This window comes from Haemaphysalis longicornis, unplaced genomic scaffold (genome assembly GCF_048455015.1).
Source record: "Haemaphysalis longicornis isolate Haplotype H1 unplaced genomic scaffold, Haemaphysalis longicornis Haplotype H1 scaffold_7, whole genome shotgun sequence".
In the NCBI taxonomy this organism is placed as follows: domain Eukaryota; kingdom Metazoa; phylum Arthropoda; class Arachnida; order Ixodida; family Ixodidae; genus Haemaphysalis; species Haemaphysalis longicornis.
The window spans coordinates 154,513,356-154,529,308 of NW_027526422.1; the positions used below are offsets into that span (position 1 = coordinate 154,513,356).

Genomic DNA, 15,953 nt, shown 5'->3' on the forward strand with positions numbered 1-15,953 from the left:
CTTATCGGTGATGCAGTACCGCAAGCGAAATGAAAATATTCCATTCGGGATTGAAATCCTGAGTCGCTAAGTTGCTTTAAAAAAAACTGGAGGGATTGCAGGAGACGGACACAAGGCTCCTAGGCTGCATATTCATTGTGCCCAATCCCCGAGATAGCGATCTCAGTGAGTAACCCACGTTGCGTCAACCAGTTCGCACGGCACATGTCTCAAAGAAGACGAGACAAATCAACTTGCAAATAGCCAACGCGAGATTCGGCGGAGGAAGCAGAACATAGTTTCAATATCTACACTGAGGAAACAAACACCAGACTCTGTGTGGCCGTCTGAAAAGAAGTTTTCTCACGCAACAATCATGAACGATTTGAAGGGTAGGTTGTGAATTTATTTGCAACAAGGAGAAAGCACTACTTACATTGCTGTATACGCAATACACAGAGATTCTTTCCATACCGTCAGTTTTCTTAGACGGGATGAATAACCAGGCATCTTGTGTGCTCATTCTGGACGGCACAACTCATCTGCCCTAAGTTGCTGATTTTCAATGGCGCGCGGCAACAGAGTAGTCGTTAACATTTAGCGTACGATTATTTTTTTCAGTTGGCATTTTTTATTCATGGGCGCTCCTATGCAGCGCTCCCATAAGGTCATGAAATATGTTAACGTAATTGCACGCGTAAAGTTTGTCTTGTGAGGTGCTGCTGTTATAAAAAAATGCAGTAAACTTGGGAGAACCTGAAACACAAACTTGAAAACTGCGTTTCGATGACGGCTGGCGTTACAAGCGTCACGGAACGTCAATATTACATGCGGGTGCAGCTACATATCCGAGAAAACTCAGGGATGGTGTGGGGACGGCCTGGCAGCATCTGACGAGGACCTCGGGTGCAGTTCGGTGAGGGATGGTGGAATCACGCAGCGGCTTAAGGACCTCTGAAAGAAAGAACAACAATCCGTAAGATCTTCATTTCAGACAATGAGTGAATGCTTCCATCTCTAAAGGGACCCAAGAACGCTGCCAATAAACGCAATCACGCTGTCCTTCGGCCTTGGAAGCGCACAGCCGCACCACGTTATGTGCTCGTCGCAGCACATTCGTCTACCAGACCTTGCTTTGCAATTTATGAAAGTTGCTGTAGACTGGCTTCTCTATAATACATTTATTGCTGCAACCAAAAGGAGGCTAGCCAATATCCAGAAGACCGCTCGAATGACGTAATTAAAGTGCGCTAACAATGACAAATCCGGGAAAGCAGAAGAATTATTGAACAAAGTGTTTCTTCATTGGGGTTTTTTCGTGAGGGCAATTTTTTGTTGAGGTACTGTGTGAGCCTTGTTCTAAATACTGGATATGCATATTTACAACGTTTTGGAAGCATTCCAGATTTAAAAAAAACTAAAAAAAGTGTTTCAGGTTGCCTTAAAGAACTAGCAATATTTTAAAATTTGGAAGATAAAATATCGAAATGCAAAAAAAGAACAGGCACAAGCAATGTTTGTTTGCAGAGATGAAACACCTAGCGGTATTTTGGACTGACACACTGCGGGGTGTCATAAATATAATTTTGTCAGCCTTAGAACCATCTAATCTTATCAGAATCTGTGTTCAGGTCATGGCAGCTGGCACTCCACCGAAGTAAGGCCTAATTATGTTTGGGCGCTGAATGATGAATAAGAACATTCAACCTGTAGCCCCTGTTGTGAAAAACCCTGTAACACCTGCAATATAGGCAATACCTGTAATACCTGTTGTTAATGCATATCGCAGTGCATATTCTTCAACCTAGACAAGAAGCCATGTAGAGCCCCTTAACACTATTATTTTTCTGATCTCCGTAAATCAGGGTGCATTGCTGGCACGTCCTGAAAACGTTGATGGGCTCCCATAGTAATGCCATAAGATTTGGCAATATTTTTACGCATAGGTTAAAAAAGATTATCTGAATTTCACGTTTCCTCACTGTGCTCTTCCTCGCCATAATGAATGCATGTCACCCTCAGGAAGTCCACAAGCTGCGGGTATTTATTTGGACTCAGTGACGTGAACGCGGAAAATGTCAGTTGGGCTTCCAAAAGATTCTTGTTAAGGGAGCCCCGACGCCGAGAAGTCGAATGTCACGCGGGAAATAAAAGTGGCAAGCACGAGTTGTCCTCACACGACAAATGTGAAAGCTAGTCACAGAAATAAAAAGCTTCTAAAAAAGATCAGGATACGTTTGGAGCTTCGATAACATTTCTCAGGGCACATAATGTTTTGTTTCGCAGGATTAACTTTGGACACGTACGACTTTTACTAAACAATAGTCAGAAGTATTTCATCACCACGGCACTACTGTGATCGCATTCGCCTTGGAAACCCCTAAGTGCGTAATTTTTGTAGCAGGCATCGCGTTTAACTTTACCTAGTTCTCCTCTTAGTATGTGGCGATGCATCGCACCCCACTAAACTGCCGTGTCTACGATATTTGAAGCAGTTCCCCCAGAATGCGCCTCAGACATTAACGCTCGAGCGACAGGCTGAATGACGAACGAAATACTGCAAGTTCTCACTGGATTCTCGCGGCGTCGCGCCTGCATGCGAACAGTTCGAGCCGCATTGCAGGAACTCATCTGGCGTGCTAAGCGTCCTCAAACGGGATAAGCGTGCTTACGCGGCCAGAAATGGCGTATCCAGCGGCCCATAGGGGTACCTGGGCTACGCCTACTGCCACAAGTACCCAGCCTCCGAGGCACGCGTCGGTCACATCAGTGGGCGCGGAAGCGGAACCAGCACAGCTGGTGGTGAGCAGGCTGCCAACAAGGGCGCAGGACAGAACGGCAGGGAGGAGCCAGGTCCAGGACACCTCGAGCAGCGACGGCCATGGCTCACCGTGCATCAGGAGCACGTCCAATCGGAGGTGCTCCATACCTGCACGACTCGGTTGGGTCGGGTTGTGCGCCATATAATTTTGAACGACGAAAACTTTGTTGCAGAACAAGAAAGTTATCCGTCCGTAGCAAGTAACAAGACGAAATAAGAATTTCGTTTCTAAATCCTCCTGAGACACGCAACAAGGCGTAGCAAAAACCAGTTAATTTTTTTACATATTTTAATTTACTCGAGTACAGGCATCATTCTGATGTCATTATTTGCTATGACATTTCGTTCAAAATTTATCAGATGTGCAAGATATTGCCCACTGGGCCTACGTTGTCAAAAAACCATGGAAGTGATGTCACAGACAGTGTCTGTGCGTGTGTGTGTGTATGTGTGTGTGTGCGTGTGCGTGTGCGCGCGCGCGTGTGTGTGTGTGTGCGGGCGTGCGTGCGTCCCGCTGTTTCCGATGAAGATATGTTTGTTTTTTAGGGTTTAACGCGCGGACGCAACGCAGGGCGCGCCTCATCGTTCCTTCAGGGGTAAGGAAGCCTCGCAAAAAAATAAAAATTACGCCCACCTCCCCTCGCGGGAACCCTGGTGTGATGCAACGCCTCTCATGGGGGGTTCCATTGACTTTTTCCATCGTATTGATTAGGCTTATAGCAGGATTCTCACGCGAAGGGGAGGTGGGCGTCATTTCCCATTTTCACCATGCAATGCACATGCAGTACACGTATGCTCAGGTACAGTCTTTACTGCACACGAGAATGAGTGCCTTGTGGTCCGTAACGTGCACATTAGGGGCCCGACGATTGCATCAAGAAATCGTCGAGTACTGCGAGCGAGTGGAAGCGTAACGCGGACGACCGTCGACTGAGACCGTCGGAGCGCGGCATGCCACTTTATATTCACAGCGCCCGAAGGAGAGGAGAGCGCGGAGACAGAGAGTACTGCACATGCGCAGCGCGCGCAGCGCCGAGCGCAGCGCCGCCCACGGGCGCCTAGCAACGGAGTGAGAGCGCGCTGCGCCAACCCGTAGCTGTTTGGGAGAGAGTGTTCGCTATCGGAGAGAAAAGAGGAGGAGAGGCGCAGCTGTGCGGACAACGCCGGACAGACGCAGGAAGGACAGACGGGCGAGCATAAGATGCGTTGCATCTAAAATCCCGGGCCATCTCCACTAACGTGAAACCTGGTGAGCGGCGAAGCATGCAGTTTATAAGTGCATTCCTGGCGCCTTGGTGTTTTTGCCAACGGAGATGAAAGTATTGGGGGTACAGGTATACAGCTTTGCCGTAAAAGTCTGTTGTCTTTGAAGCACGAATCTCGCCAGCGCGAAGCGTTAACGAGTGTCTCGGTGTTTTTATAGTACGCTTTACGAAGCGCTCCAGCGCGAGGCGCACACGAGTTTCCCGGTGTTTTTTAGTGCACGTTACGTTCCGGCAAGAGCACAAACGAGTTTCCTGGTGTTTTATTACCGTAACTACATCAGACGAACGACGATTGCGACGACAACAGGAGATGCCAGCAGGCATACCCTTTAGTGAGCTTCGCCCATAAAAACATGTAATCGTTGCTGCTAGTCCCCATTTTCCGCGATGCTCTAAAGAATTTGTAGGGAAGAGGCATCGGCGGCATCTCAAGAGATTTTATATCATTTATTTGCAATGAATGGATCCCCAATTTCAATGGAGAGAAAGGGGAAAACAAAATAATGGGTTCTGCGAAATATAGTCACAAAAGGTCAACATTGCCCCGACGGGCAACCCGTTGCACATTTAATTTACGAGGGAAATGAAGAAAAAATGATACAAGTCAAGGAAGAAACAGCGATATTGAATGATACCTTAGTCTTTCACGAGTCAAATGAAAAAAAAGATAAATGTCAGGACAGAAATAGCGATAGTGAATGATACCTTAGTCTTACATGAGCTCGTAAAATGAAAATTAACAGGGTCACCGCATTTTTAAACACATAAAAGCGATTTACTTTGGCGGCGTCAAAAGAAAACCTCTGGACTCAAAAGCGCAGTTTTTTTTCTTAGTTTCAGCGCAATCTCGCAACTACAGGGGCATGAAACACAGACAGATTGCACCACCAGTCTCTACTCCAGCTTTAAAGGAGTACTGACACGAAATTTCAAAGCTGAGATAACTATGTAAAACGCTTCCTTTTTATCAGGAGATATCTCCCAGCAAGTTTCAACAGCAACCGTTCAGCGAAACATATTTAAAATCCATTTTAATCTTCGCCCGCACGAGAAAGCCCAGAGCGGGCCGACGTGACATCATCTGCTGCGTGCCCCAAACTGCCTACGGCGGGGCTCCCGTGACGAAGCCGACGCGCTGGCTGTGGTTGGCGCGCGCTGCTAGGGCGTGTGTACACGTCATGCTTTTGGGACTGACGTCATGCTGCCCGGGCCTGTGGGGACGGCGAAGCCCTCGGCCGGTCTGGGCGCGTGCGTGCGCTCGCTCGCGCGCGCTTCCAGAGAGGCAGCGATACGGCAAGAATGGTGACGCCATGTGATACATGCTGTCATGGCGGCCGCTCGGCGTTTTTTTGTCGAAACCGAAACTGGCACGAATAAACGACGCCGTAAATGAATGTTTACGCTGCGCTCGACCGTCTAATCTGTCATTCTATGATTAGTGGGCTGGTAGGCACGCATATCAGCGAAAAAAACGTAACATAAAAATTTCGTGTCAGTACTCCTTTAAGAGACTGTTTTGGTTTCACTTTCAGCTAATTTTATTTACGGAGCGCTGAAATCTGAATGCGCAATATGTTGCACTCTGGGTTTTTGATTGCTTTGTCCAGATAGCAATGATACTAACTTTATGGCAAATTTGTGACAAATAATCGAGCCTGTAAAGAAAACGGATGAAGCAGTGGCTACTTTGCAGGCACTTTGCAACGATTTTTCTGTGACGTCAAGGAACCTTATTTGGGAGGTTAGCGGTCACCGCCGACGTACGCCTTCGCCAAGAAACATAACTGGGCGATTGTGGACTTCCGTTTTATCATATCACTTTAGTACTAACACAGTGACACCGACAACTATGCCTTATGTGCTGGCCCATATTACGCCTCCTGTGCTTATTACGTCACTGCAGCGTAAAATGTGAACGTTGTTTTAGGTTTTGTCGAAAAAAGGCTTCTGCGGCTCCTGGCTCGAGCTACGAAGGCTAGTTCTTTCCAATTTTACAAAGCTGTATTCAGATTTCATGGCCTTTTTGGGTGACCGCGTGCATGGTTGTAAGCGTGAGCGTAGAAGAAGAGTAAGTGTTTATTGAAGGTGAGCAAAAGTTCATTTTATATTTCATGTTCTTATCCACAAGGCTCGTGCTATAGAGCGGTGCTAACACAGCAGATCCTTTTCAAGTAGCATTCTGATATTCGCAAGAAAGGGGGCGGCCAGCCACTCTTCTCACAGGATATACCGCTAACAATTCATCCCAGCCGGCCATGACACCACCCCCCCCCCCCGTGCGTAACATGCTCTGCAGGCGACGCAACAAACATTCACCATCTACTCTGGAAGTGCACGGGACTGCGTGCAGAGTGATGTCTTCCAAACCAAGCCGCATCACGTGTTTGCAAAACTGCCTCTACCCACGCGCAGCCACAGCCAGATCAGGAGTTCGTCTCATTGTAGGACCTGGCTCTCACCCCTGTCGGCGTCCATTTGGGCATATAAACTTGTTTCGACTTCATTGACACCTCCCTCCTGCTTCGCCCCTCTTGTATTTGGTACTTGAGTTTTTATGTCAATAAATTAACATTTTTATGTCAACAAAGTTTCATCACTTGTGGACTCATTCATGTGTAATCTTTTTCGCAATACGTTGTAAAGCGTAGGCTCCGGGGAAGGCGCCATTATACTGGTCATTCCTTGCTGAAAGTGAGATCAATGACTTCGGGCAGGAGGGGCTAAGTAGCAGCCATGAAAATGGAGACACGTTTTCTTATCAGAATCTTACTGTGTAAGCCCGCAGTGACTCGTTAGTCGAAAACCTTTGTTGATCTTTCGCTGTGAACGGCACCAAAAACAGCAGCGGACATAATCGCGTGGATAAAGCACCTGGCGGCCCACCAGCAGAGCAGGTACATCACAGACACAGAGAGCACTACGTATAGGGGCGTACTTAGGGGAGGTGGAGGTGACTGACTCCATCTAGAACTGATATATACCTGGTGCACTTGCGTGTGCTTATGTGCCTGAATAGAAACAACAAAACATGGACCCCTCGTTTAGGATGAAGTTTTCTTGTGAAGAATTCTTTGGTTGTCATCTGTGTTTTCGGAACCGCTTCGAATATGCTGAAATGAAGCAATCGGACTGACGCCGGCTTCCTAGCCCAAGAGACCAAGGCTTGATTTCAGCCACGGAAAGTGTTTTTAATGCGATAGCGTCACTAGCCTCATTTTTCGATTCCCCCGTTGCCCCTAGCTGTCCACTATCAGCCGGGCTCATCAGGCGTCCACGCAAATACGTTACCGTTGCCAACCGGAAGCTGCGACTGAGGCAGAAACATTCGAGGAAGCGGAACCCGTAATGTGGTGATACGGCAATAGAAGCTTGGAAAAGAGGACAGTGATACAACGTCGAATATGAAACACAGGACACCCGTTTTCACCAAAGGCCGCGCCTGCGTGATGAACTTTGTTCTATGCCCAGTCAGTGGTAGCATGCTCGGCGCATAGAGTTTCATAATGATGTATACTAGAGGGAAATCTGGCACTGCTATTGCTGGCAGCAGTGGGCGGCGCCATTGCAGCTAGCGACGTTCCTCCCCTACTTGACTTAGCTAGCCACATGTCTTCGTTTTTTGTTAAGTATTTCCATTGAACGTTAGCTCGGCAGAATAAGTGAGATTTAACAAGATTATTTCATGCCGAATCTGCGCATAGAATGAGCCGTAAAAATAACCCTCATACTTTGCTAGAAAATGCAGTACGGGTGTTGAGGCGGCGTGTACTTTTACTAGTCATTAAGGAATTTCGTAGAACCTTGTGGGTGCATTGTAAGCAAATGCGACACGTGGCCTTCTACGTCACACACTATTCCACTCGGCGACCCCTCTTTGAGTGACTTGCTCAGCCAGCTCCGAGATTCCTACTTCGGGGACACCGTAGAATACTATTTCAACTAAATATCCGGAACCAGGTTTGAGTAACGTTAATTGTCGGGGCCATAGAGCCACAATAAGGCCGATTTGTATTTATCTTAAAATATCAATGAGAATTTACTCGTCCAATTCGAAAAATCGCCAATAAACCACCGACTTAAACTATGGGACTCGTTCAGCAGAGTTCATGCAATTCTGAGCTACACGCGAACTCTATCTGATATCCGTCTATCTCCACCCACAACGAAGCCTGAACCCACTCAAAATAGATACTGGGACAGGAAACATGAATCAATGAGTAGCTCTAATTCTGCAGTATGAACGGGGGTCTGAAACCGCCATTCCATATTTTTAGCTATGCTGCATTGGTAATCACGAGGAGAACTCGGTTCCAAGCAAACTTGCTAGTTCTCAGAACTGTTGAGTGCACAGAGAAGGAAAGCGGAGTACCGTCTGCCGTACCATAGAGCCAGGTGATTCCCAGCACCTCACAAAGCGCCGTGAATGTCAGCAGCGGACCAATCACTTGGGTGTCCAGCAAGGAGAGCAGCTGAAGCCCTGCCTGCCTCGACACCAGTGGTAGGCCACCGACGAAGCCCGCCACGCAGTGGGCGACCACCATGGTGGGCCTGTAGGCACCCATCGCCGGGAACGTGTCCCCCCAGTGGGTCAGCACCGTCTCCACTAGCGCAGCCTGCATGGCAGCACCAGATCACTTCGTACGAACATAAGAACAAAATACAAATGAGCAATGTAATGATTACGTTTATGCCCTATTTTTTTACAACTAACGTGTGTAAAGCAAGATGTCCACGGCGGAACCAATCTATCTTGTTTGTTTTTACCATTCTCCAAAAATGAGCTCTGAATATGAGATTCTGTGCTCACTTGCCAGTACTACCGCTTTCCAGTGAGAGGGCAAAGCCCGGAATGCGATTGTAACTATTTATTATCCAGTGGGAATACGCAGAACATTATTACAAGGTGGGGCTGTTTGCCCTACAAGCCACTGGGCTATTCGCAGGCTGGGGTATTCGCAGAAGCCGTGCAGCTATAATCTTATTCTCTTACGCCGTGAGGCTCCAAAACTCAGTATAGCACTAAAACGGATCCAAAGCAGGTCCGCAGCACTTGCGGAAAAAGTTCGTAGAAGAAAGCTTTTTGCCGGACAGGCTATAGCATCGGGCAATATCATCGAAAGCAATGAGATGGCCGATGCAGCCACGTAACGATAAAAAGGGAACACTGGAAACGGGAGTGCGAAAAGAACTGCTAAACACGTCCAAACGCTGCGGTGTGCGCCGGTGGTTCCGGGCCGACGTCTCTGTTCCCAGAGTACTCTTCAGAGCGAATGGGTAAGAGTTCTTTGTAAGCGAAGTTTCTGTGCAGCATAAAAGAAGGATGCAAAAGAAAATAACAATATAATTGAAAAGATGGCAGAAAGTGAGGAAATGAAGCAGCGCTGAAAATCAGACAGTGTCTTAGGGAAGAAGAGCTGGGAAAGGGCACGGCATGTCTGTTTAAGACCAGGCAGTTTTATTTCGTTCGAAAGATTTAAATTTGGAGAGTTGTACAGCTTATGCTACACCTGAGTTATAAAGGCGTTGTAGCGATGCTCCACAGATACTTTAGTTAGTCCGTAGAGTGTTAACAAACCCTGAAGTGCGCAAACGGGGCGTTGCCCCCGTCTGCGGACTTCCGCTTTTTATAGTCTCGTGCATGGAGGTACTACAATAAGGACTATTACTTTATTTTATAAGGACAGGGTCCCATCTCGGCCAAAAGACCGAGGAAGTAGGCCTCTGTCTTTTTTTGAGGCTACCTCACTGCAAAAGATTCCGCTATACGCAAGAGTATTCATTCGGAATAGCCCAAGCACAACGCCGCACTAGCACAATCCTGATTATAGCTGTTATGCTTTAACGCCGAAAGAGTAATTCAAAGTACAATCGTCTTACAAGCCTTGGGAATCTTGCTTTGATAAACTGCATCGAGTTGCATAAGCGAGGTTTCTACGAAGAGTTACAGGTCAACGTTGCTTTAAAAAGGTTTGGTAAGAAAATGAAGCAGTCATAGGCTTATCTGTAAACACCCACGCGCAGGCTGGTTTTCCCAAACTGTTATGGCAGTGAGATGCATGCAGAGGACCGTCCTGTTTCAGAGTGAAAAGGGTGTGCTATCAGGAAGAATAAATCACCTTCTCTGTATTCAAGAGATACAACCACAGGTCACCGATTTCCCCCAAGTATTTATTCAGACTGCATTGTGTCACGAAAAAGTTCACTACAGTTCTGGACGCATTTTCCCTGGTAAGCCACCATGTAGGTTAACAAATAAAGGCACAAGTGTGTGTGTGTATGGGGGGGAGAGGAGGCGGGCAATCGGGGGGCGGTTGAATTGGCGATTTACGTACGCATGCACGAGCATATTTTCCAGAGGCGTCATTAGCACGTCATACAGGGGGATAAGTCAACTCCGCATAGCTCTATTAATATCCCTGGAAGATTAGAATTTTAAGCAAAGCTGATTACTTCAGGTGCAAATCCACGAAACACCCAGTAGCACCCGTCTGATCTTGAAGCGCGCGCCTTTGCGGTAAAGGTGAAGCAACTGCCTCGTGCCGTTTCGCGGCTCCGACAAAGCGCGACCGAACACGCTGCGGTCACAGAGTGAACGAATTCGCGGCGCGGCGGCTTCCACAACGAAAGCGTCTAATCGGTCGTGAGTTCCAAAGGGAAGGGTGCGAAGAGGGGATGGGAACGAAAAAAAAATTGGGCCTATCTCCCCACGAGGGGGGACTCGAGTAAATGCGTCGCGTAGGTTGTCGACCTTGCGTTTGGCATTTCCGAGCAAGTGCGGAGTCTTGCAGCCGATGAAGTCGTCTCGAGCCCGCAGCACTTGGTAGCCGTGCTCCTGCGACTTCGCAACGGCCTCGTTGGAGCGCGTGTGGACGCCCATCTCCCATCTCCCCGCGAGGTGGACTCGAGTAAATGCGTCGCATAGGGGGTGGGTGTATTGCGTTAACGCTTAGTGTTTGGGGAGTTGGTGGTAGTGAATGCGTTGTATCAGCAGCTTCTTGACGTAGTTTGAATGAATCAAGGATACAAGGCGCGTTCGTAGCCTTCGATTCTGTGTCGGTTTTGTGGCGCAGTGGGAAGAGCACCATGCACCTCGTGTTCCGCCCACAGGGTCGTGGGATCGAAACCAGGCGCCGATAACTATTATTTTTTTATAGTGTAGGGGGAGGGGTGCGGACGGACAACAACGCAGCACCTGTTGTTGAGAGCGAGGAGGGTAGGGGGGAGAGACGCGCACCTGCGCCTCGCCGCGACGCGCATGCGAGGTGAGCGTGCGGACGCCGCCGCTGACGGTCGAGGGACATCGTGCAACTAAGAAACGCTCCGCGTTTAAAAAGGGCAAGCTGCGCCTTACGACTGCGACCCGCAACCGGTGACGCAGTCCAACACGTTCGGAATATTTCCGAGAGTAGCTGCGTCAACACCTACTCAAGTGTGGCCAAATGAGGCATGAGCAAAAAAATTAATCGGGGACTTGTCTGCTGACGTGCGTTGAAGGCGAAGGCGTTGCACTTATCAAACAGTACTTGACTACTACATTGTGTTCGCGCCTCTTCCTTGGATTCCGTTTCTTCTCAAATCACGCGGAAGTTTTCTCTCAGTCAAAGCTCGTTTCTGCGTGCACCTGTTCTACTCACGTGCCGTCACTTTCACCTGTCACGTGAAACGCACCCGGATAATTCTTTTTCCCCCTCGGGCCCGGTGCTGAGTTAGCGTTTTGATCACTTTATTTACTTCTTGTAGCGGCCGCTTTTGGTACCACTGGTGTAGGAAGCGACGACGACAAGGAAGGCCACGTTTTACACTTGGTGAGACATTTAACGTGGTACTGACACAAAATTTTGAAGGCCAGATAACTTTGGAGATAGATTGGTGTGAACACATACATCATCAGCAGAATATCATCGGCGAATACAGCCTAGAACATATTTAAAATCAATTTTAAAGTGTGCGAAAAGCAACCGAGCAGCCAGCAGAGGACCACGCGCAATCGACATCCCGAGGATATTTTGTAAATAAACAACATCCAAACCCGTCACGAGTTTGTGTTTGCCGCTTCCGCACGGCCGGCGTTTTTCGCCGGCTCACCCGGCTCGCCGCTCCAATCGGAGGGCCGGAGGGCGGAGCTACTGCTCTCAAGAACGAACGACCCGATCGTAGGCGGCGGAGGCGCCGTGATTTCGTCAGCTCATCGGGCAGCTGGCCGCGACCAAAGTTCTAAAGCGATTCCAGGCACTCTGTTTCTATTACTTTTTATTTACATTGGACGCGAAAACGCGCCGGAGACACGAAAAGCCCACTGAGCGAGATGCACGGTCGCTGTGCAGGCGCCAGCCACGGACGCGAAGTGGCCCAGGCCAGCGCAGGTAGTTCGAGCGATAGCTTATTATCGCTGCAGTCCCAACCATGGCAGCTTATATGAGAAAGGAGTTAATGATGGGATGGCGGGTTGCATGAAAAATTGTCATCTGCACCGTACGAGAGCGTCAATCGAATATCCGCCGCAGTGCTAAGCCGAACACATCTGTAGGCGTACCTGTACGCAGACGGGTCGGCTGCTACCAGCGCGCGTGTTTCGAGCATCGCGCGTCGTTCTTTAGCCGCGGTAGCATTTGCACTTGCAGCGGCGGCGTCACGTCCACGGCCGCTTTTTAATTAAGCGGCTCACGAGATCAGTACGTGGGGGCATTCGCAGAAACTGCTGGTAATGCGGATTCCACAGTGCTACGGCAGCTCTGCTCTGTGATATCCCTCCGACGGTCAAGTGTTCAGCTTTTTTCACACAAAATCCATCGGTTCGCGGCACCCGCTGAAACCGAAACTGCGACTGGCCGCACTGAAAATGCCTCTAATTAAACAACCGTCGCATGCTGAAGCAAATGAGGTTTCTACAGATGATAAGTAGGTCACTAGCTACTTATCGCAACCAAAAAAACAAGATGCAAAATTTTTGTGTCAGTGCCCCTTTAAGCCTTTCGCCCTAATGAATGAACACACAAAAACGCCGCAAGCTGGTAACAGGTGAGTTTTTACTGGCAACCAGTTGTTCTGAACTATTTGGAAATATTTTTTTTTCACTACACGCAGCCTACGCCACGAGTTACGGTTTTTTTTGTTTTATATTGCAAGCTTCATTTCTCCCGTTTGATGGGAACCTGTCACGCACATATTCTTCGTGACCTGCGATGCTCAACCACTGTACAAGAATTTCGAGACTGTTTTTCGTATGGCGTAAAGAAACTCTGATATTTGTCCAGTAACGCAGAAGCATTCCTACCCCGCTTGTCTTTATTTTGCGTTTTATAGCCAGACACATAAGTCCAGTATAAACTGTACTGGTGTAGTTTGAGGATGCACTGCTTTATATTCGGCGACTTGTTTAGTTCTTTTACCTTTGTGATTGTCACCGATGCCGTGGATTTATGCCATTGCTTATGTTGGTCAATGACGTACTTACGTTACGTTCAAGGCACTGCGTGGTTGAAGGTTCTCTATAATCATTTTTCGTGATTTAGTTTCGTATTTAGTTTTTTCGCCTTACACCTCTCAGGGCGGTGCTGTATATGCATATATTTGATTACGTTGCTTTTTACTTCTTCTTTTCTTTTCATTCACCAGTATCCCAAACTTACATTAGCAAAATGATATTGGTTTTAACATCTCAACCATACATTTTTCTGCTGATACCGCGCTTTGCAGGATTGGTGCTTTCTGATATTTTGCAACAGGTACTTAAGTATTCAAATGGCTTCGCGTACACTTCGCTGTCACCTATTGTGCAAGTGCTGTTTAAATGGCACCCACAAGCCACTAGCGAACCCGTGCATTTGGTGAGCATAATAATGTTCCTGGATGTGATCCTTGCACTCACACTTGAAGAATACTCTTGTACTAATGACGTTGTACTTTTCATTCTTTCCACGTGCCGCTAGAGAATACATTCATTATATGGTAGAATCACTGAACATATAATATATAGAATAGTTCACTGATCTTGCTGGAATGACTGTTCTGTCTGAGAGCATGGTTGCCACCTTGTCGCTGTTTACATACGTGGATGCCTCTTCAGTTTTTCTGCACCGTTTATTCTGTTCTTTCCTTAATTGAGTAATTTCTTTGGAGGTTGCAAACTCTGTGCTTCGTGACAACCTTCGTTACATATTTCCATTTATTATTGCATATAAAAACGTTGTTGGATATGTTGTTCATCTGTGCCTGCTGCTGTGAGAATTCCGGAATACACTGACAGTATTCACAAATGAATACTTACCGAGATACCTAATTAATAAATAAAGATGTGCTTTCTAGCCTAAGCACCCGCGATGTCGCCGTCTACGCCCTGCCTCCAGGCTAATACTATTACGTTTGGAAGTAGTTTCCACCGAAAAAGCTGCGACGCCAGTTTTTTTTTTTTTTTTTTTTGAGTCCGCACACTCACCTGCGAGTTGGCGCCGAGTACGACCACAAAAAGGAAGAAGGCGGCCGAGTACAGCCAGTGCACCGAATAGCTGTTCATGGTAATGAAGGTGGTGCCTTGTCCTGCGGATATTACAAAAAAGGTTTTTTTCCAAGCCATACCTCATCCCCCTCCAGTTATATACGCACAATTTCCGGCTGATCAGGCCAGAAACGAGCGTTTCAATAGTCTACGCAAGGCCATTTATTCGCAAATCTTTTCTGGTGGGAAGCCAGCCCTAAGGTGTTTTCTATAAAATAGACGGGACGGGCGTAGCCTGTTCACTTTTTTCATTGCGGTATAGTAACAGTGTTTCCACTTTTAACTGCAACTCCAACTTTCGCAAGAACACACTGTTCTGAGTTGCTCTGTTTTCTTGTAAATGGCAAGAGAAAAATAATTACGGAAACCCACGAAATCAAGTCTTTATTGCACCGAACAATTACTATATGGCACAAGACGAAGCCTAATATCTGTTCTTGTAAAAGAATGTCGTAGAAATTGTGTTAAAACCAAGTAAGCATTCGAGGGATTAGAAATAATGGTGTGTCATATGAAACGGTGAGCTAAAATTAGGTGTGAAGACCGCGAAGCAGGGGCGCAAGCAAGAGACAGTCCGGGCACCCTCCCTCAAAAAGAGAAGGAAGAACCTGAATGAAGGGATTCACTAAGAAACAACACAGCTTTAAACTAGGCAATAATAAAAATACAGTAATAAACGGCAGAGTCATATACAACACATTCACCGTTATTTGATCTACTGTGTTTAGTGTTCAACCTTTGGGTCCCTTGTTTCGATATTGCGGCGAAGCTGCTTTGTGGGAAGCAGAAAAATCAAGCTCCATTTTTTCATGATGATGGGGATGCAAAGGGCCGAATAACATTGTACGCATGCAGGGCCATTGCTACGCCGAACACATGGGGAACAACAGATTATTTGGTAGGGAAACACTTCATACAAAGAAAATGGCAAAATCTATTTTATTTCGAAAGTAATCACAGGAGTGGTGACACGTCGACAGCTAATTCGCAAAGTAGAAAGTAGGAGCAACTTAATAGATGAGTCCGTTGCTGGCAAAAGAGGATTTATGCTGTTAAAACTCCTTCGCCGATCATACCAAAGTGAGGTAGAGGTATGCGCTTTGGCATCACGTTGCGTCAAAAAATGGACGCCGGTATGAAGGTGTACTAATGTTCGGTCCCGGTGGAACAATGTCAGTAAAGGTCTTTTATGACACTCAGTGAATATTCCCCGAAATTTAGCAAGGAATGTCTCGGAATTCAGTAACTATTCCGCACTGAATTATAGCGCATTTAAAATACAGCTGCAACAATCAGCCTACCTGCGTGCAGGACCCGGTCGACAGAAGTGTCCAGCTCCCAGGAAAGTGACCCCAGTGAGGAGAACACGATGAGAGCGTAGATTACACCAGTT

General features: G+C 47.3%; 1 protein-coding gene across 1 annotated transcript; it reads right to left on the bottom strand.

Annotated features, from left to right (window-relative positions):
- Window positions 1–375: 375 nt before the first annotated feature.
- Window positions 376–14,601, bottom strand: LOC144145343 (sodium- and chloride-dependent GABA transporter 2-like; the record flags this gene model as incomplete). The annotated part of the gene is given in 4 exon segments (XM_077676914.1): window positions 376–933; window positions 2,652–2,908; window positions 8,447–8,678; window positions 14,501–14,601. Coding segments are annotated over 4 exon segments (686 nt in total), but the record flags the coding sequence as incomplete, so codon positions are not given.
- Window positions 14,602–15,953: the final 1,352 nt, after the last annotated feature.